Here is a 23,286-nt window from a genome sequence, read left to right as displayed (position 1 = left end):
ATGTTGCCTGAGTTTGCCCATGCTAAATATTCAAATAGAAGGGAGTCCAAGATAGATGGGAGTTTCTTAAAAGAGAAATATTGAAGGCACATTCCTCTTCATCCTGGAGAAGAGTGACTAGTGGGGTGCCACAGGGTTCTGTCTTGGGCCCGGTCTTATTCAACATCTTTATCAACGACTTGGATGATGGACTCAAGGGCATCCTGATCAAATTTGCAGATGACACCAAACTGGGAGGGGTGGCTAACACCCCAGAGGACAGGATCACACTTCAAAACGACCTTGACAGATTAGAGAACTGGGCCAAAACAAACAAGATGAATTTTAACAGGGAGAAATGTAAAGTATTGCACTTGGGCAAAAAAAATGAGAGGCACAAATACAAGATGGGTGACACCTGGCTTGAGAGCAGTACATGTGAAAAGGATCTAGGAGTCTTGGTTGACCACAAACTTGACATGAGCCAACAGTGTGACGCGGCAGCTAAAAAAGCCAATGCAATTCTGGGCTGCATCAATAGGAGTATAGCATCTAGATCAAGGGAAGTAATAGTGCCACTGTATTCTGCTCTGGTCAGACCTCACCTGGAGTACTGTGTCCAGTTCTGGGCACCACAGTTCAAGAAGGACACTGACAAACTGGAACGTGTCCAGAGGAGGGCAACCAAAATGGTCAAAGGCCTGGAAACGATGCCTTATGAGGAACGGCTAAGGGAGCTGGGCATGTTTAGCCTGGAGAAGAGGAGGTTAAGGGGTGATATGATAGCCATGTTCAAATATATAAAAGGATGTCACATAGAGGAGGGAGAAAGGTTGTTTTCTGCTGCTCCAGAGAAGCGGACACGGAGCAATGGTTCCAAACTACAAGAAAGAAGATTCCACCTAAACATTAGGAAGAACTTCCTGACAGTAAGAGCTGTTCGACAGTGGAATTTGCTGCCAAGGAGTGTGGTGGAGTCTTCTTCTTTGGAGGTCTTTAAGCAGAGGCTTGACAACCATACGTCAGGAGTGCTCTGATGGTGTTTCCTGCTTGGCAGGGGGTTGGACTCGATGGCCCTTGTGGTCTCTTCCAACTCTATGATTCTAAGGTTTCCTCAGCTATGTTCGAAGCAAGAGGAAGAACAAATTGTAGGTTCTCTGCATGGAGAAGCTGGAAATAGGCTATTGGGTGACAGAGAGAGGGCAGAACTGCCCAGCACCTACTTTGCACCTGTCTTCAGCCAAAAGGAAAGCAGTGTCCAATTTTGTGATAACAGAATTAAGGATCCAAGGAGGAAGTTGCAGCCCAAGATATGAAAAGATGTGTTAAGGAAACACCTAGCCACTTTAAATGAATTCAAATCTCCAGGATCTGATGAGCTGCACACAAGGCTACTAAAGTAGCTTGCAGATGTCCTCTCAGAGCCTCTTATAATATTTGAGAATTATTGGAGAACAGGAGAGGTCTGCAGCCTAGGTAAAGGGACCCCTGACCATTAGGTCCAGTCGTGGCCGACTCTGGGGTTGTGGCGGTCATCTCGCTTTATAGGCCGAGGGAGCCGGCGTACAGCTTCCGGGTCATGTGGCCAGCATGACTAAGCCGCTTCTGGCGAACCAGAGCAGCGCACGGAAATGCCGTTTACCTTCCCGCCCGAGTGGTACCTATTTATCTACTTGCACTTTGACGTGCTTTCAAACTTCTAGGTTGGCAGGAGCAGGGACTGAACAACGGGAGCTCAGTGGCGTAGCGTGGGGGTGCAGGGGGGGCCGGCCGCACCAGGCGCAACATCTGGGGGGCGCTTGCACTCGCAGCTCTCTGCCCCTACCTGGCTCACTCACTCACTCTCACTGCTGTGCTGGCTGTGCGAATCCGATCCGAGCCGCCGGGTCGCCGCCCGCTGTGGAGGGGGGGGTGCCAGGCGTGCTAAAATCGAGTGCTAAAATCCACGGGTTAGGGGGCGCAAATTACTTGCCTTGCCCCGGGTGCTGACAACCCACGCTACGCCACTGCGGGAGCTCACCCCGTCGCGGGGATTCGAACCGCCGGCCTTCTGATTGGCAAGTCCTAGGCTCTGTGGTTTAACCCACAGCACCACCCATGCCCCTCCCTGCAGCCTAGAGGTGAGCAAATGTTGTCCCCATCTTCAAAAAGTGGAGAAAAGAAGATCCCGAAAACTACTGACTGGTCAGCTTGACACCGATACGTACCAGGAAAGGTTCTAGAACAGATGTTAATCAGCTGGGCTGCAGGAACATAGAAAAGGATGCTGTGATTACTAAGACCAAGCATGGGTTTCTCAAAAACAAGTCATGCCAGATGAACCTCATTTCTTTCTTTCTTTTAATGGAGATACAAGCTTGATGGCTCAGGAATGCTGTGGATATAGTGTATCTTGATTTCCGTAAGGCTTTTGACAAAGTCCCTTGTCCCTTCCTGCAGAGCTCGTAAAATGCGGGCTGGACAAGGTTATGGTTAGGTGAATTTGTAACTGACTGACCACACTCGAGAGTGCTCACTAATGGTTCCTCATCATCCTGAAAGGAAGGGACAAGTGGGGTTCTGCCCTTGGCCTGTTGCTGTTCAGTGTCTTTATTAACAACTTGGATGAAAGAATTGAGGGCTGCTCATCAAATGACACCAAATTGGGAGGGCTAGGTGGTGCCACAGAAGTCACTCAGGATTCAAGATGACTAACAGATTGGAGAACTGGGCCCAAACTAACAAAATGAATTGCAATAGGGACAAATGTCACGTTCTACACTTGGGCACGAAGAACCAACTGCACAGATATAGGATGAGGGACAGCAAGATTGCTAGTAGTACATGTAAAAAGGATCACATGAAAAGTGAAAAGGATCTATGATTCTATAATCTAGGGGACTTAGTAGACCACAAACTTAACCAAGTCAACAGTATGATGCAGCAGAAGAAAGCAAATGCTGTTAGGCTGCATCCATAGAAGTACAGTGTCCAGATCAAAGCAAGGAACAGTCCTGCTCTATTCCACCTTGGTTAGACTACGCCTCCAGTACTGTGTACAGTTCTGGGCACCACACTTTAAGGAGGATATTGACAAGCTGAAACATGTGCAGAGGAAGGTGACCAGGATGATAAAGGGTCTGGAAACCTGTGAAGCATCCAAAGATGATTTCACAATACAGTACAAAGGTATACAAAACAACTGCGTATATAAAAACAATTACTGTGGTACCTCTGGATAGGAACGGGATCCATTCCGGAGCCACGTTCGCATCCTGAAGTAAACACAACCCACGTCTGCGCGTCCGTGGGTCATGATTCACCGTTTCCGCACGAGCATGACATCATTTTGACCGTCTGCACATACGCAAGCAGCGAAACATGGAAGTAACACATTCCGTTACTTCCGGGTCGCCGCGGAACATAACCCGAAAGTGCTCAACCTGAAGCAACTTCAATCTGAGGTATGACTGTACAGAGCAAATCTTTCCCCGTCCCTGGTGCCTGCAGCCTCTGCTGATGCTGTACTGAATATCTGAGCAGACACAGCTGGGACAGATCAACTCTTCCCAGCTCACCCACAAAGGTCTCAGTAGCGCACACCAGATCAGCACCCTCATCCATCATCAACTCAAGGATGGGTGAAGTCTTACTTGTACCAATGTGGCACTAAACAACAGCACACACTGGCTGGTGGACGTAGCGTATGAGCAACCAGAAACCTGACCATGGGACGGGTGGGAGTGAGGAACAGCCTCATCTTCATCTTCCATGATGGCTTATCACTTCCCCATTGCTGTGTTTCCTGCTAGCCATAAGCAGCGAAATTGGGACACCACTGATGCCACTCCCAAGCCCATGCCGCCATTGGATTTTTCCTTGCTCTAGGATAAAGAATTTTACACCTAAAAAGGTTGATGTTGCCAGGCAGTGGAATGAGCGACACTGGACCCACATCACAATTTCAAATCTCATCACAGGTAAGCCTAATAAGACTTCTGATGAGGAGAAGCATCACTGTTACGGCCCATTGTGTGTAAAATGATCTGGAGATCTCTCAGGTTGAAAGACAGTGAAGTTATTAATAAAATATGAATGTCCTGAATCTGCCAGTGCAATAAGGCAATTTCTGACAGCTTCTTAACAGGTTTCTTGGGGCACTGGGAGAATCAGCATCTTCAAGAACTATTGAATGCCAAGAGAAGGTTAATGTTGCAATCAAAGAGATTCTCACTATAGTACACCCTCTCCCTCTGACGTAGCCTGGACAGTATTTCACATCCTCAGTGTTAGATGCAAAAAAAATATGCTGGTCAACAGGAGCTATTGTGAGCATGCAACTAAAATTTAGTAAGTGTCAATTGCATTTACCGCATTCCATTGCATAGACATATACAGCTGTTTCCCTGTTCCTAATTCTGAAGTCCAGCACAAAATACTATCTGCATTATTTTATTTTGAACTGCACATTTAGAGCACAATGAAAGCTAGAGATGTGAGTGTTACTTACGGGAATTTAACACTGACACAACTTCCCTATGGGAATATATGGATTAAGAGGATAAGGCGCCAGCCTTCTTGCCTTTCCCTTGCAGAACTCACCTTTTGTTGAAACTGTGGTAGGCATTGCATTTTTATACATAGTAACCTACCTTGACAAAAAGCCAGTTGTTCAATGTTGATGTGTTTCTTTCTGCTGAAAAACATAGGTTGATTACTATAGGCTGCAGACTGATGTTTGTCTCTCTGTAGTCAGGATTTTTAAATATAGGGTATCAAGCTTAAGTTGAGGCCCAAAAGTTTGAGGTCAAGGGAGCTTCTGTGGCCCATCTCATTTATAGTGCGGTGGAGCAGATTATTATATATGGCATATTGCCCACACTGAAAGCAGACATAGGCCAACAGGGAACTTACAGTGTGAGCTTTGTCAAATTATGTCCATATGCCTTACATATCATGTGGCTGCTTAAACTCTGAGGTTTGTTTTACATCAAGTTTCTAGCCTTCATGGTTTTTTTTAAATTGCAAACTGCTACAGAAATATGAATAACTTAATTTTGGGGGGAAATAGGGAAGCGAAATGGCCGGATTTGCCCATCCCTATGTACAGAACAAAGCATTAGATGCCTAACGAATCTTGATGATGCCTGATGGCCAAATTCAGGAAGTGATTGATATGAGAACGCATACTTCATGCTGTAAACTTTAAATTGTGGTCCAAAGTATACCTGTGTTTGGAAGAAGAGGTCCAGAAACAAGCATATATATCAAGATGTGATAGGTAACTCTGAAGACCAAGACAGAAAGCTGTAAATTTACAACAACCAGACTATATTTTAAGAGTTTGGTAGTAACACTTTGCTGCTTTCTTCACCTTTTGACATTGGCTGCATACTAGAAATGTAGGCAATTTGGAAAATGGCTTTGGGGCACCTCTGGCTTTGCCCACAAATAGGTAGGAACATAAAAAGTCAACTCTCCACAAACAGCATGGGCTTACTATTAGCTCACTGTTCATTTTGATTTATTAAGGCCCAGAGTCTGAACTGAGCCAGGCCTTGCTCATCTACATAGGAACACTTTTAAGGGTCTTCAGGTAGAGGCCTGCTTAAAATCCTTTCCTTCAAGATGCTTGGAGCAAAGCAGGGCTCTCAGAGTGGCGGCCTCTACACTGTATTGTAACGCCCACCACCTTTTTTTAAACAAACTTCCCATAAATTACAGATAATTAACTGGTAGGTAGATGTCAGATCTATTACTGAAAATTCTAAGTCAGTTTTCGTGAGGGATGCCGACCAGCACAGCTGGCACTCCAATGCAGCTATGTATTTAGGGGGAGACAGGTAATGTACCACAGGATACTGATGTTTGTTAACAGATTAAGGCTGTAACTTCCATGTACAGTTACCTGGGAAGAAGCCCTGTTGAATACAGAGGCCACCACTTTGCTGAAACTAAGTAGGTCTGTTTAGCCAGTGCTTGGATGGATGCATGAACACCTCATGTAGCCTTTGGTTCCATGACGGAAAATGGGATAGAAATGTAGTAAAATAAACAAACATGCCTAGGTTTTCATGCTTCATGTCTTACGTTAACCAAGCAGTAGGAAACCTGGTCTGCTTGGTTAACGTAATATTACTTTCTATCACTTTTTGTAATTTATGAAAGTACAAATCCGTGTCAACTATCATTTTCAGAATGAGAATGTAAATGACCTTTTAATCTTGAACCTCTTACAGCCAAGGTAACTGTTAACTGAAAACACCACAAAGCCTCCTCACAGGATGGAATAAATGAGGCCAAATGTTTGCCTTCCTTAAACACACACACACAAAATCCGCAAGAACTGAACATTAAAGAACTAAATATAATTATCCTGGTAAACCAAATTGCTATGTTCCTGGGCAGCCCTTGCGTGACACTTCCCGTAACTTTTCTATCTGAAAGTACTCACAAAAGAAAACCGCTGGTCTGTAGGGGAAAAAATGCAGCAATGTCTTCTGAAGCGATTGAATGTAAATATATACATTCAATACATTCAACGGGAAAGTGGAATAAAAGTGGTTTTTTTATATAGCATTCATACCCTGGCCCTTTAGCCAAAAGGGCTCCAATGAGACATTACAAAAATCAGTTTTAAGATGGGCCAGTCCTTGCCCTCAGGCTCGCAAGCTATAAAGACATGGCACACCAGGAGAAAGGAATCATGAGGGAAGAGCAAGCTGAGGCACAAGTTCTAAAAGTTACAGGCACTCTCTTGCCTGTGATAAAGAACAGCTCATTTGCTTTTAACCTCTCATCAGATCCAGGAACAGAGATTTTGGCAACATCCAGGCTTGGAGGAAAGAGCAGCTTCTGCCAGTTTCTTACGTAGCTGACTTGATGGCAGTTGGAATCTTCACAGGAAGCCACTTAATGGCACCTTTTCCCTCATCCATGTCAATGATAGTTCTCTGGGTGGATTTCCATGAACCAGTGAGCCAAAAGAACAGGATTTTCCCCCACTTATTCTTTTAGGTTTATATACGTATGCATACATTTTGAGGTTCCTTCATGGATCACTGCCTTGTCGTGGTGAAGGGGCTTGAATGACTCCAGAAAGCTATGAGCTATGCTGTGCAGGGCCACCCAAGACGGACAGGTCACAGCTGAGAGTTTAGACTAAATGTGATCCACCTGGAGAAGGAACTGGCAATCCACTCCAGTATTTTGCCAAGAAAACTCCATAGACATAAAAAAGTAGAAGCTTTGAGATGAAAGTGAGTGTTTCCAAAGCATGCTCTGGTTCATGGGGTCACGGAGAGTCGAGCAGGACCAAGACGACTAAACAACAACAACATTTTGAGGGCAAGGAGCTTCATATATTTATATAAACACACCATGCATTTTGAACAAACACTAGAAATGAGAATGCTAGAATAAGCTAAGTGATTTGTGGCCGTTTGATGTGCAGATTAAAACAACAAACCTTCCCACTGGGAGGAGTTGTAGTCAAGACGACCACACAGCAGCATTCTGCAGAGTCTCCAAATAAAGAGAAGAATGTATAACTGAAAATGGGAATGGTTTCCATCCTGAAAAGCTGTAGGGTGTAACTCATATAGACAAGAAGCCTGTGAACATTTGTTCTATGGTAATGCACCTATGTAGCAACTGGCAAGGAAGCCGATTGTACTCCAGAGCTAGCTATTATGCCTACACTATGTCTCTTATTACGATGCAGATCAATCCCCTGCATTCCTAAGTAGGGCTGCAAAAGAACCCAGAAAGCTGGAGTGCAATTGCCAGCCAACACAGAAAACAATAGACCGGTGATCAGACCTGGTTTTTGTCATCTTCTTACATTCTTCCTCTGAGTGATTGCTTGGCACTCGGCATTGTCTTTGAAGAATATGATATGGCTACAAAGAATGGCAATCTGAAGTTAGTACCAAAGAGGAAGCATGCCTTCACAAATATCCCCAAGGCAGAGAGATATCTACTTATATCGCTATTAAAAATTCTGCAAAATAGGGAGGGGATTTGAAAGTGGAAATAAAAGGGGAGAAGAGGCTGCTTTAAAAATGCTGAAATCCTAAAATACTTAATTCAGCCTACTATATTAACAAAGGATAGAGATGTAACTGCATCGTGGATAAATATAAAGCAGCAACTTACTTGGTCTGGGTTTTTTATTAAAAACTTCCATATACTGTCATACCTTGGGTTGAAGTTGCTTCAGGCTGAGGGTTTTGGGTTGAGCTCCGTGGCAACCAGGAAGTAACGGAACGCGTTACTTCCGGGTTTTGCCGCTTGTGCATGCGCTCAAAATGATGTCACATGCATGCGCAGAAGTGGTGAATAGTGACCCTCACAGGCGCGGGTTGCGTTCTACTCTGGATGCGAACGGGGCTCTGGAATGGATCCTGTTCACATCCAGAGGTGCCACTGTATGTGGACTAGAAGAAGGGAGGGAGATATATGCCAAGCAGACAGGTGTGAGGTGCAAGAGTTTGAAAGCAAATAAGCAAAATTCACTTAATGAAATGCACTCCCTAGTGCATCCATTTCAGTCAGGAAAATAAAAGTTTCTTCCAAAACTACTGAACATCCTACACACTAGAAAAAATTTTCAAATGACAACATCTTTGTTAAGTGTTCTGATCAGTTTTTAAAAGACTGAGTCCTCCTGTCCAAAAAAGGGGGGGGGGGTTCAGAAGATTCCTTCCAGAAGCCTGAACATCTTTCCAACAAACCAGATTATAGGTTTCTATAGCCACCACATGAAATGAGCAAACACTCATTTACCACAAATATAAACCAGATAATTGGGTGGGTGGGTTGTAGCTGAAACTTTGCATAATGCAATCAAAACTTGAGCCATCTGACTAGTTTAACTGCAGTACAATTAAACACTCTTTATGTACTGCTGCAAATTTCGGTATCACATTTTAGCATCTTGTATATTTTTAGAATTAGCTTCTTGACTTCTTAGGATCATTGTTTGTGGATTCATTAATAAGCCAGAGCCAAAAGAGGTAAGTAACTTTTGAACTGCTTTTTAAACTTTGCATACCACATCTCTGTACTTAGTATTAGTAAACATTGCACACCTTTCGTCCAAATCAGTATCTCTTGAAGTAGGTTGCAATGGCATGAGAATGTAGCATGACACAATTACATTTACACCAAGAGCAAACTTGGGTGGTTTAGTACCTATCAGTTAGAAAGTGAATAAAATGGAGCCACCATAAAATAAAGTAGTGATTTTACACACTCAGAGGGACTTCCTAGATTTACAAACTAATATACTCCTGTATATCAAAAGGAAAAAAATGCACCACGGAATGACCCTAGTATCTTACTCCCTGGTTCCTTTGGAAACCCTCCTCCTGGGGACACACACTTTCCCCCACCTCAGACCAAAAACAATAGCTGCTCATATGGAGAAAACCAGGATTCTAGAGTAGCTATGAACAGAAGGTAGCAGCACTGAGAGGTGCTCATTTTATTTCTAATTTGGATCTTATCTCGGGAGAAAGGAGATGTGATGAGAAGTTTTAATAAATGTAAAAATACAACATGGCTGCAATCCAAGTCAATGGAGCACAAGGTTTCTGTGTGAAATTAAGTGAGATTATACGACGAGGCAGTGTTTCTTACTAGAGGGAGAACCAGATTGGCTCCGCCAATACATTTAATACCACATGGACCTCATTCCCTACCTCTTGGTAAACAGCAGTGCCCAGCTGAAGGTCAAGTGACCACACCATCACAACAAATCCTCACTTCATCAAACCAATATGAAATAAATGGCAGAATCCTCTGCATACTTACTCTTAGGCCACACTACGTTCAATGAAGCATACTCATAGGTAGTTGCACATAGGGTTGATATTGACAGATATTAACAATTCAGGCAGTACAGGTAATAACAGCGTACCTTTATTTGAATATGTGCACTGTTACTAGTGCAATTGATACAACGCCAGAAGTTTTCTTTCAGCAAAGTCAGAATAGGTATCAAACTTCTTTTTGTTAAATAGTCAAAATTCACTACTAGATGGAAGCAGCATTTAGTGCAAAGAATTAAGAGACACCCCATGCCAACCATCTTTGGGACTGATTTGCATGTGTAGTGAGGCACTCACAACCGATGTTCCACTCTGTTCCATGTGTAATATATATATATATATATATATATATATATATATATATATGTATGTATGTATGTATGTTAATCTGTTGAAGGTTGGTTCTCCCCCGCGCCAATTCTTACACGTCAAAAAGAAAAGAAGTGATTTTTCATACTGTACACTACAGCAACAACTCTATATATATGTATGTATATATAAATAAAGAGTGACAACACTTTATTTGAACATTTCCTCAGTCTATTCAAGCAGTAATAGGAAAAGGGGGTGGGAAGAGATGTTCAGCTTATAACATTTTGCTTTTAAACGCACACACACACATCTATGTTATAATGATATTCTACATAAAACATTTTAAAAAAAACAAAACAAAACACAGTTGCCCTCCATTGTTTCCCTTTCACTGAGAGAATGAAGCATCTATTAGTTGGCTTTCCAAGCAATATCACTTCCCATCTATTCCTGATCCTCATTTCGTATCAGATTTAAGACTAACCTTGGTTCTGTATCTAATAGAATGCACCAGGGAAGTAATACTAAAATATGCCTTTCTCCAGAAAAATCAATGCTATGCTCATGAAATCTATGTATACAATAAATGAAGTGTCAACATATTCTTCCTCCAAAACCATCCATACTTAACCAGTAGTTTTCTTTCTTAAGTTTCTTCAGAAAGCCAAAAAAGTGGGAAATTCAAGTAAAAATGTAGAACCACTTTTTTCCAATTACAACACAAATGCCTATAAAATTATATTTATCTAGTTGGGTTTTTTTAGTATAGCTATTAGAGGAATTCTGTAACCTAGGTAATGAATGAATGAGTCAAGATCACTCTCCAGCTACGTAGGACAATGGAACAAAAACGCTTCAATTTACTTAAGAACGTGGCTATTACTTCCAAGTCACAAGCATTGCATAATCCCAAAACAATAAATGAGGTTTTGAAAATAATAGCATTCTTTGATGCACACCATGGGTGTATGTTGGGACATTCTGCACAAAGTATCATGTGTGTTTACTGTAGGCTCCCTAAGATTTTATGTCCGATTGTAAAGGAAAGAAAAGAAGGGTTCTGCCTAAGATACTATCAATCTACTCAAAAGCAGGGCAAAACCATTTGATATTAATGTGACACAACTATATGCTTTTGCCAGTAGGAAAAAAAGGCTGGTCTGAACCTCCAGACATGTTTGAAATCTGATCCAATGGAAGTTCATAACCGTAATCTTCTAAATATAGCACTAGATGTTTTAATTATGACCTCAGACTAGACAGCTTTAAATAATGGTTCCTTCCCAATCTACAGGAACACTTCGTCTGAGCTGAAGGAAGTTTGCACTTTACCACTGGCGAGATCAGACAGTTAACTTTTTAATCATTTTAAGTCAACAGAGATTAAATTACTGATCAGGTAGCTTTAAGTTATAAGACATTTAATTCAGGAGTTATGAATTGTAAACTTATCTTATTTATATGCCCATTTTGTTAGCACAACAGAACCCCAAGGCAGCAAAGCCTTCTGAGTTTCTGGCAATTCTGAATTCCTCCATGTAGCTATGAAGGACTATGCCCTCCTTTCTAAATACATAAAGCAATTCTCCCTAGTGATCAGTTTCTCAGAATGGAGTGGTGCATTCTCATCTTGCAATAATATAGCGTGGGGAAAACAATCTAAGTGCAGCCCTTTCTCTAGCGTGGTGAGAAAAATGTAACAGTGAAATACAACACAATTTTTTCCTTTGGGGAGGAGGGGAGTAATTTTGCTGTAAAGTCTGAAACTGCTAAGAGAAGGATAGAACATTTTAATTATAAGGTTGTATTTCTCAGCTATTTTAAGGATTTGCCTATAGCAAAGTCATACATGAATGATCAGTACATAAGAAAGATTTTACAAAAATATAATTTTACACCATGTGCAGAAGTAGACAGGGTGGGGAGTACAAATGTAATAGGTATTTCAACATGCATATGCAAATACAGTGTATGGGCTAGCGATGTTTTAGCCGCAAGATCCATCAGATCCATGTGGCTGGGCTCAACTAAGTGGAGTAAACACTCTGTTTATAGAGAAGCACAAAATATAAATACTCTCAGGCTTACAATCTACCAGAACTTCACCTGCAACAGACTATATTGTAACGAATGGGACAAGGCCTGTGCTCTTGAGCTCAGCCCCCACTCAAGTAGATGCGGTTGGTGAAGAAGCTTCCAGTGCATTGTTTCGTAAGTCACTTGGCTAATTTTTCCTTTTCAATGACCTTTTGCACTTCATGAACATTTGCACTAAAGGGGTATGTGACCAATAAAAAGAATTCTCAATATACATTTCAGCTTTCTATACTGAAACTGAAGGGCTGGGGCAACAGTCCAAGCCATAGTTTCAAAGTTTATAGCACTGACAGTTATTTGTTTAATCTATTATTCCTCCCTATTTATAATAAATATTAACAGGGGCTAGCTTGATTTGTCAAATGACAGCTCACTAACAGACTTCTTAAGCCAATGGCATTTATTCCAGCATTAAGTATTTTGTAAATCTCTTTGTGCATGAGGTAATGCAGCCTTTTTTCACTTTTGTATGTTGAAAACGTCTTTAGAATAAAACTAGTCTGCTGAAGATGAAGAAACTATTAGTTCTCTCCCTTTATAACCAAAGACTGGGCCCAATCCGTGTTCATTCTGATGTGGCAGTCATTACACCATGGCTTTATCCCCATCGTTTTAGTTGTGCTGAACTTTTCCTCTGAAGAAACCCTCACATTTTCCTCTGAACGAACCCTCACACATTTGAGACTGAGTATTTACCTGTTGGGAAGACCCACTGAAAATGAAATAACAGATCTTGACACATGAGGGTTAGAATAAGGATTCACCATAAGTAGTATCATGGTGGCTTTATAGCACCACAATGGGCCAGAGGGTTTCCTTAAAAAGAAAGAAAGAAGAAGTAGTCTGCCCTTAATTCCTCCAGTGGAAGCACATCGATCATTTAACAAACAACCCACTTAAAGTCTATTTAAAGCACCGTGACTATTAAACTGATTAATGTCTGAAGGGAGAGAAAATTCTGTGGTACCACACTGAAATGCTAACATTGTCTTTTTAAATTGGTATTCAACGATCTAAAATAAAAAATAAAAATGATCACATTCTAAAGGTTCAGTGCATTCAGCAGCTATAGCTTTGCTGCTATTTCATCTACGTTGACTTTCAAAAAATAACACCCTAGCTCATCAAAATATACATTTTTTCCCATTTGCTTTTAAATTAAAATAATAATAAAAAACATTTAAAGAATTCACAAATCGATAGCATGACTAAGTTTCAGGATCATCTACAGCATATAATTTAAAGATTCAAGACGCCAAGATGGTAGCATGTGGCAAGCCCTACACACTTCATGCAGCATGTGTGGCGTGTGGACCTTGAACTTCAAACATCTGTTCTCTTCTTCCAAATAGTATAAAATACCCATCTAAAAACTTGTCAAGGAATCAAATACATATTTTGCACTTGGGTCACATTATGAACAGGAAGAAGAAACCATCATTTCAATTGGAATCTGAATTACTTTTATCATCCTTTGTAAGTTATATGGCTAGATTCATAGTTGGAAGGCATTCTCAAAGATCACCTAGCCCCATCCCCTCATAATTCAGGAAAGATGACCTTCTGTCCTGATGGAAGTATGATCAACAGCAGGATACCTTGTAAAGCTGTGCCATCGTTGTCAACCTTTCAGGTCATCGCTTCAAGCCTTAAAAAATACATTTTGGTTGCATAATATATTGTTATTAAAATTCTCACATCAATGTTTTTTTAAAAAAAAACAACAACAACTCCAAGCATTTCAAATCCACATATCCTTACTTCATGGTAAGTTGATGAGAAATACCTTGCTTTTCTTTAGGACACCACTATTAGTTTACCCTGTGGAACTTCACTTCAGTCTCAATAACATGGGCATCATTCTGAACTTTGAAAAATGGAAATTAGTATTATTTTGTGTCCTTTCTGCTGTCTTGTTTTAAAGAAAAACTTTAGTTGTTGTTAAGGCCTGTTACACATGTTAGGAACGAGCATACCCACAGCAGAATTTCTGAAAGTTATGGGGTGGTATCTGACCAAGTTAAACTGTGAATAGACCAACTGAATGAAATGAAATTAGGCACACGTGATTTAGGCCAACTGATTTCAAATGGACTTGTCCGAGTAGGGCTTAAATCAGACCCATCTGTGTTATTAAATTTTTAAGTAGAATCCTCCCTACATTATTCAGATACTCTTTACCTTTTGAAGTGTATGTGCAGTGAAGTCCTTTTGACGTACTCACTATTCACTTGGTTTATACAATGGTGCTTATCAACAGACATGATTTATTAAGCAAGGATACAGTTCCATGTATGAAGGGACACATACAACTTCCTTTGAAAATGCCACAGGACAGTATAGCCTACCAAGCTGTTCTTCGTAGAGAGTCAAAGCTTCAGTCAGATTTACACAATTTCCCTGCAAGAAAACATGTGACCTATATATCAATAAAACTGTGGGGAGACATAATGCAAAGGGAGCAAATTCATCAATAGATTCTATACAAACAGAGGGATAAATCACTTATGTCAGTGAATCTTGAAAAAGACACAAATTTATTATTACACTAATATATTATTGTATAATATAATATAAAATAATATATTATTATTTATTATTTGTAATATTTATATACTACCCAATAGCAAAGATTCATTGAGCTGCTTAACATTTGTTTGTTTGGTTATGTCCCACCTTTTTTCAGTATTGGGACTCAAGGAGGCTCACAAAATTAAAGCAAGCATGGATACAACACAAAAAGATATTAGATAAAAAGCAATTAAACTATAATAGAAATATTAAAACCGTAAGATAGGGAAGTAAGACATAAACATGAAATCTATAAGAAATCATTATTCATAAATTATAAAGTAAGAAAGAAACACTCCAGCTTTAAGGTATGATTCAGATAAAGCACATCATAAGGATATTTACACAGAAGTCCTACCAAGTTCCACGGATTTTATTCTGCATTAAATACATTGAGGATCATGGTTTTGTAGACTCTCATAGTTAATCCTTTCCCATTCTGAATGTTAACACATATTACAAAATTCAAGGACTGGCTACAGTATCACTAGGCAGGAATTTGGAATGATTGCTCAGTGCCAATGCTGTACTGACTCTGCAGTGTTACTAATCAAACTCGCTCAGAGTGGCTTCAATCTACGTGAAGCATTTATTTTATCAAAATTAAATATTTCACGACAGTCGAAAGAACATAAACATTCTGAAGTGACTGCGTTACTAATGAATACATCAATAACAGATAATCTTTACCTGCAAATGAGTGTAAAGTACAGCATTAAGGAGATGAGTGAGAAAGATATGACAAGTTTTATACCTGAATAGCAACCATGGCATTAAATATATCAGGTGTGGGGAACCTACAGCTGTTCAGATATTGTTGGGCTCCATCTCCCATCAGCACCAGCCGGCAGGACCAATGTCAGGAGTGATGGGGAGCTGTGGTCCAGCACTGTATGAAGGACTGCAGATTCCCCACTCCTGAAATACAGTGTTACCTCGGGTTACATACGCTTCAGGTTACACACTCCACTAACCCAGAAATAGTGCTTCAGGTTAAGAACTTTGCTTCAGGATAAGTACAGAAATCGTGCTCCGGAGGCGCAGTGGCAGCAGGAGGCCCCATTAGCTAAAGTGGTGCTTCAGGTTAAGAATAGTTTCAGGTTAAGAATGGACCTCCGGAATGAATTAAGTACTTAACCCGAGGTACCACTGTATATAGAAGAGGCTTAAGACAGGGCAATACATAAATGCACGACAAAATGTTATATGAATTCTGAATGGAAGATCATTAATCATACAAAGAACAAAAGGAATTTAAATTATAGGTGGAAAATGAATGGCAGGGAGCAGAAGGTAAACAAGGGGAAATACATTCTTGATTCTATGCTTATTATATGAGAGAAACAAATTATTATTCTTGTTGTCTTATTTTTTAATATTAGAACATCAAATAAATAGCAGAAGGAAATTAAGTATTTCGGAAATAAATTGAGTTATTAAGTGAACCACAAACATCGTAAAATGGTAAGAGAGAGGTTAATATAAAGGCAAGGAAGTTAAGTATATAAAACTTGTTTAGTAATCTATTATTATCCGCAGTCCTGCAGTGGTTATTTTGTTCCGCTGCCTTTTACAAAGCATGTAATTTTGTCAGCATTAAATTGAATGGGATAGCATATAAACAACCTGCGTGTGTAATTTGGGAATCACAAATAGAAAACAGCACCAGGTAATTTATGGGACATCCTGCCAGTATAGAGGTAGCTTAATGGCACAACCCAATCTCTATAATGAGAGTAATCTGCAGTCTAGTTTTGTCATCCTCAGTATCCCAGGTTTCATCAACCAGCTCATCGAATGGCAATCACAGGAGACAACGTGGCAAGCAAATTGTGGAAAGGGAGAAGGAAAATACTTCCGAAATACTTAATTAAATACAATAGTTTCTCCAATACTATTCATTCATAACACTTATACACTGCTTTTGAAAAAACAACAGCCCTCATAGTGATTTACGAAAAATTAGAACAATAAAACCAAGAGAAATTCACAACCATACTTCAAAACATACAAAACATAAAAGACTAAAACAGATTAAAATTACCTCAACTTTCTGGGCATCTAGAAATGTTTTTTTTTCCCCTAGGCACCTAGAATGTTTTTAGCAGATGCCAAAAGGGCACCTGCTTCATCTCACAATAGGCAGGGAGTTCCAAAGTGCAGGTGCTGCCACACTAAACAACCGAGTTCTTACCAATGTGGAATAGGGACTATGTGGCACCTGGAGTAGTGCCACTACTGTGACAACATCTGCATCAGAAGCAGGCGGATATTTCACTTCACAGTACCACACTTCACCTTAAAAAAAAAGACCTATGCAAATTCACACACCAGGATGTGTTCATAATAAATCAAATATGCCAAACCTAGGCCCATGTTGGATTTATATGCCCACCTACATTTTTTATTGTGCTGAAATTACATAGTGGGCCACAGGGCCCTCCTGTCCCTAGTGCCTGCTGCATCACACAGTAGAGCCCTGTTTGAAGGCTCTGTCAAAGTTCAAAACTAAGAGTTGTAGAAAGGGGACTTGAGGAAAGAAGGTCTTTCCTTTTCAATCCTAAGTAACCACACACCCTTTAAAAAGCTTAAAAAACATCACTGAAAAGGTTATATTAATATAACTGAAAAGGTTATATTATGATCTGGAAATACTCCATGAAATACATTTCTGAAAAACAACTTCCACTGAACTCAATTTTCCATCCATATTTCCCCATAATCACCCCACTCTATACCCTGAACCACAAAGACCAGACTTATAGGATACTAGTACATAGAGCACACAGATTGCTGACATTCTCTGGTAGGCGAGCAGAGAAATTATTCCTCAGGCGTCAAAGATCAATTGCCTCAAACCGCTGGAGAAGGAAAATCTCCCTCATTTATTTCTACTATCTCAAGCTGTGATTCCTAGTTAAATCCCAGTCTTATTATCAACTTGTCAAGTACAAAGGATCGGGTGACCCCCATCTTCGAGAGGAGCTAGGAAACTTTGCCAATACTGCTAAACTTTGAGAACTATACAGATAATGTTTTAATCCCATAACAAGGTAAATAAAACTAAAACAAGTGTTTGTGTTATATATGTATATCAAGCATATCTTCTAAGCCTATGCATTTTTTTAAAGTATGAATTCTCATTCTGTGAGCAAAACTATAACAGCTGTCAAATGTGTGTACACAGCAGCCTGTGTGTAAGATGTGTCTTTCTCAAGTATGTCCCTATATTCCTCGCGCATAATATTCTTTGGATTTTATTACAGGAGCCAACGTTTTTAGTTGTCAAGCTCCATCTAGTGGCCAAAGAGTATAATGCAGATGACTACACCGCACAAGATATTCCTTGCCAGCATACAGCAACACTCTAATGGCCATTCCTTATTTGCGTTCGTTTTTTAGGAGCAGCAAAAGGTATTGGGCGTTTTGACAGTGTTCTACTGCTATGGAACTAACGCTTCCTGATCCAGAAAAGGATTGGGGCCCCTTGCTTGTAACAGTTATTTAAAACAGAGAACTTCTCATACTAACACAGAAAAACAGACTAGATTGCCTTCTTATATGTTGAAACATTTCCTTTTTAGCTATTAAAACTTGAGGACTGAAAAGTGTTAACTTAAAAATAAAGCATCTGTGGATGAGCTTGCCTAGCTACATATTTCAGAGTCACAAGGTGACAAAATTAAACAAAAAGCATCTTGTTTGGCACTGACCATGGCTGTTGTTGGAAATGTATTGTCTTTCTCTTCCCCCCCTCCTTTAAAAATGCAGCTAGGATTATCAAAGTGTAAGAATATTGGTGGCTGCATGCCAGCTGTAAAATACCCTCATCATTTCTGATAAGGTATAGTATACCTTATCTGTATAAAATAGTATTTGATTTTAACTTCCCTGAAACCAACCAGAAAACTTGAGCCAGGCTGAAAAATGTAAAACAAAAACCAATCAGCTTTGGGTTAATATTCTATACACAGTTTTAGCCAAACTTCAAATTATGTTTAAGTCCTCCGGATTTAACCAGATTCTGGAGCAGGCTTATCGGCTCCTAATGCTGGTATGCACAGGAAGCAATGAGCAAGCCTCAAGCATTTATTTGAACTTTCTCTGGAAGATCCCATAGTCAAATAAACCCAGATTTTCTCTGATTCACTTCAGCCTCTAGCATGATTGTGTAGGACATGTATAAAAGCCTTGGACTGCTCCCGATCTCACCCAAGGGACAAAGTAGCATCTTAAACAGGCTTATTCTTTCAAATTTCGCTGTCATACTTCATTGTGATTACTTTTCATCTGCCATACCTGTGTAAAATATTTCCCATCAGGTTTCAAGACTTTCATTGAAAGGTCCAGAATCATCCGCAGAAACTCCCACGTAGAATCTAAATTTGAAAAATACTAATTGTTTAATTAGCAATTCACAAGGAAATATTCATAACTGTGGTAAGCTACAGCAAAAGGTAACATTCTTAACGTTAAGATAATCTTTTTGTTCAGGGTTATAGGATGCCTTGTAAACACGTGGCAATTACAATGGAAAGGGCATAGCATCTGTGTGCAGAAGTGTGTCATAATGGCCAACTGTGCTCCATTTTCTACACACATGCCCACACACTTTACATGCATACACCATCTAAGCCACTCCTGGGTCAATGCATGCCTTCTTCTCCCCAACCATCCCCTTATCTCACCCAGATAGAAGTTACTCAACTGCAATCAAAGTTTTTAAATGAAAGAGTTTTCATTGTAAACAAGGTTCGCATTCAAAAGGTCAGAGGGACATTAACCTTCTTCTGGAGATGTGGAGATTGGAACAGCTGTCAAATCGTTAATTACATAATCAAACATCCTTTCTTCTTTGGCATACCTCTTCAGGACTGGAATACAATCTTCTATTAGAACCTAAAAAATAACAATAGTAGAATTTGGGCAACTTTTCATATGCGGGGTTCCTCAGTTAGATCACTACTACCTTTTTAGCACTTCCAGATTACTCATCCATTGTTTCTGTCATTTCGACAGTACCAACATTGAAGAAGTCGGTAACTAGTACAGATAGTTTTTGTTTTTAATGCCCTTAGCGTGTGGTCAAAATGCATAGTGAAGCCTGTCAGTGCCTGGTGAACACATCATGTTTGCATAGAAGCCTACATGCAAAAAAGGCAAATGCCCATAACCTCAACATCACAAGATTCAGATGAACAGATTGCACAGATGCATTGGGCTCTATTTCGGTATGCTCCCATGTTAAGTGCACAATTATCTGACAGAGAAAGGATGATCTCAGCCTCATTGTGAATGTATATTCACCATCTACACAGGATTCTTTAACTCATTTTACTTTCACAACAGTGCCATAAGAAGCTGTCTAATACAGTCAGACAACTGCTTGATCTAGATCAGTACAGGTGAAACTCGGAAAATTAGAATATCGTGGAAAAGTTCATTTATTTCAGTAATTCAACTTAAAAAGTGAAACTAATATACGAGATAGACTCATGACATGCAAAGCGAGATACGTCAAGCCTTTATTTGTTGTATTTGTGATGATCATGGCGTACAGCTGATGAAAACCCCAAATTAACACTCAGAAAATTAGAATATTAAATGAAACCCAGCAAAACAAGGACTGCAAATAGAGCAATATTGGACCTCTGAGAAGTAGAAGCAGGCATATGTACTCAGTATTTGGTTTGGGCCCTTATTGCATCAATTACTGCCCCAATGTGGCGTGGCGTGGATGCTATCAGCCTGTGGCACTGCTGAGGTGTTATGGAAGACCAGGATGCTTCAATAGCAGCCTCCAGCTCTTCTGCATTGCTCGGTCTCATGTCTCTCATCTTTCTCTTGGCAATGCCCCGTAGATTCTCTATGGGGTTCAGGTCAGGCAAGTTTGCTGGCCAATCAAGCACAGTAATCCCATGGGCATTGAACCAGGTTTTGGTACTTTTGGCATTGTGGGCAAGTGCCAAAGTCCTGCTGGAAAATGAAGTCAGCATCCCCATAAAGCTCATCTGCGGACGGAAGCATGAAGTGCTCCAAATCTCCTGGTAGACGGCTGCGTTGACCCTGGACTTAATGAAGCACAGTGGACCAACACCAGCTGATGACATGGCTCCCCAAATTAACACAGACTGTGGAAACGTCACACTGGACTTCAAGCATCTGGCATTGTGTGACTCCCCATTCTTCATCCAGACTCTGGGTCCTTGGTTTCCAAATGAGATGCAAAAGCTGTTCTCATCAGAAAAGAGATTTGGGTGGTTCTATAGGATTTCAGAGGAGCATTTCCCAACTTCTAAGTGGTGATGCCAGCAGGGATGAACCGGGGACCTTTGGTTACTACTGTGCTGTGGTCCACTCTCAGATTTGGCTGAGAGACCATGATGAGCCCTAAGGCTACCCAGAGAACCCATATTTGATTACTACTACTCCCCATCCCCAAAAGAATGTGACAAAAGGCAATGGGGGGAATCATTAATTGTGCCAGCATTCATTCCTTTCTGTACAAAACAAAGACATCACAAAATAAAGAAAACTGAAAATAAGGTAATAAGGATCAACATGCCGTTTCAGTTTTACGGTGCTAGAATATTTCCTTTTATAAATTGAATTTAAACCATTTATTTATTTTTTCTATAACATTATTCTAATTAGGAAGTCTAGCATACCTCAGATGCCTAGTTCTTGAGTTTATAAATGTACTGTATAGCCTGTTTATGCAGAATACATTATGACTCTATTTCACAGTCCTGCTGTAGATGGAACAATGGATATTATAATTTCAGTGCATGCGGCCTCTTCCGAAACATGTATACATTTTAGTGACTGAAAGCAAAAAGAAAATCAACTGCTGCTAGTTTATCGTTTGTTCATTATGTCTTAGAACTGTATATAGCTATACACAATACACAGTATTGCATCAGAAAGTACTCCCAAACGTGTGTTTTCATTGATGAAGGTAACATTTTTCATTTTGCATGTTTAAAACAATTAGTTACCTGATAGCATTCTCCTTTCAGATTGTCCAAGACATCTCCACATGTTTTGCGCATATATTTTCGACACCCGTCAATCACCATTTGGTCAATGTATCTGATGCTAGTTAAGAATCCACCAACTCATTTTGTTGCAGTTATTAAAATAAGTTATTTAGTTTTGCTTCGGAATAGCAAGGTTTAGATTCCATAATCAATAGACAATTGTTTCAGGCAACTCTTAAATACATGTTATTGACAACTGTTTTAAACATTCCTTTATAGGTAGCTAATTATCTGACACATAGTCCTAATTTTAAAATATACTTAGCATGGCTCAGAAAGTTTAAATTTGCTGCATAATCATAAATGGCCAACATTTAAGTATCTTGGTCAAACGATCTACTAAAGTCATGATTAGGACAATCTGAGCCAGATTTACGGTGCCTGACACAGAATGCAGAACTTAAGATGGTTCTGAGAGGTGTTTGCATTAATCGTCTAATCTATTTTGATCTCTCAAAACTGAATGCACAGGGAGAAATCATGACAAAACATTTTCAAAATGAACCATCACCCGCTTATTAAAAGGATATCTCTACCATGGTGACCATCTTTGGTTTCAATTTGACTATTTCATACAGTATTCCCCCATCACCACCTCCAAGAATGAGGACTTCCTTGTCCGTGTAGTCTTCCTTCCCGCTGCCCATTATAGCTTGTGTATATGCCAGGTCACTCTCTGCCAGATCTTGAAAAGCACAGGGATTAAGAGATATATGTGAGCATGTTATAACAAAATTCTATTGTTTGTGCTAAATAAGAACATAAAGTTAGACCCCGCTTGCATTTACATTTCAGAAATCCACAATGACTTCATTATTTTAAAGTAAATCATTCAGACTAATTAAAGGGGGGGGGTACTAGAAATGTTATTACAGATTTAGAAAAATAAAACCTGTGGTTTACATTTCTATGTAAAGTTATTCACTAAAATACAAGAGGAATGTCAAATATCTATTAATGGCTGTGTCACTGTTATTCCCTGATGTATAGGAACATAATTTGTTTATATACATCACTGGTGGGAAAACTGTGGGGTACATGCAACCCCCCCAGTCCTCTCCCCATGTGCCTTCCTTGTGTGTGGCCTTCTCCTGACCCCCTGTAACTCATTCTCCCCTCAGTCCATCAAACAGCTGATTGGTGGGTTCAGAGGAGCCTGATCACTTCCTACTGGGGTGAAGAGGGGTCTGTTCTTCTTTAGCTCAGCAAGGAAAGGCCCTGAAAGCAAGGCTCACAGTACTTTCTAAAGATGTGTGTCTGTGTGTTCGAGCCCCACATTGGGCAAAAGATTCCTGCACTACAGGTGGTTGGACTGGATGGCCCTCATGCTCCCCTTCCAATTCTTCATTAATTGACTAAATCAGGAAGACAGCCTCCTGTCTCTCCAAACTCGAACACTGGGACACCCATTTCAAGCCTGCTTGTGTGTCTGCCATCAGGAAGTACCTGATTCAATGGACCACACTCTCTTAGAT

The 23,286-nt window shown here is 40.2% G+C and overlaps 3 protein-coding genes across 4 annotated transcripts in view; 1 reads left to right on the top strand and 2 right to left on the bottom strand.

Moving 5' to 3' along the window:
* PHEX (phosphate regulating endopeptidase X-linked) overlaps positions 1–4,665 on the bottom strand; it is a gene marked incomplete at its 5' end in the record, with an annotated part of 104,893 nt that extends 100,228 nt beyond the window's left edge. Inside the window, one exon of the mRNA XM_083612270.1 lies at positions 4,611–4,665. Coding sequence (XP_083468396.1) covers positions 4,611–4,665 — 55 coding nt within the window. The remainder of the gene's footprint in view (positions 1–4,610) is intronic.
* Positions 1–23,286, top strand: part of LOC310762005 (uncharacterized protein) — a 352,306-nt gene that overhangs the window by 311,922 nt on the left and 17,098 nt on the right. The window lies entirely within an intron of this gene.
* The window catches only part of SMS (spermine synthase), a 54,423-nt gene continuing 40,997 nt past the window's right edge, over positions 9,861–23,286 (bottom strand). For both annotated transcript variants that reach the window (XM_083612411.1, XM_083612412.1), the window contains exons 6-11: positions 22,342–22,496; positions 21,770–21,859; positions 19,556–19,670; positions 19,071–19,150; positions 14,485–14,600; positions 9,861–13,566 (exon numbers count right to left, since the gene is read on the bottom strand). In XM_083612411.1, coding sequence (XP_083468537.1) covers positions 13,524–13,566; positions 14,485–14,600; positions 19,071–19,150; positions 19,556–19,670; positions 21,770–21,859; positions 22,342–22,496 — 599 coding nt within the window. In that variant the 3' untranslated portion in view covers positions 9,861–13,523. The remainder of the gene's footprint in view (positions 13,567–14,484; positions 14,601–19,070; positions 19,151–19,555; positions 19,671–21,769; positions 21,860–22,341; positions 22,497–23,286) is intronic.

Source organism: Podarcis filfolensis (assembly GCF_964270895.1).
Source record: "Podarcis filfolensis genome assembly, chromosome: 4".
In the NCBI taxonomy this organism is placed as follows: Eukaryota; Metazoa; Chordata; class Lepidosauria; order Squamata; family Lacertidae; genus Podarcis; species Podarcis filfolensis.
This window is presented reverse-complemented; position numbering and strand designations above follow the sequence as displayed.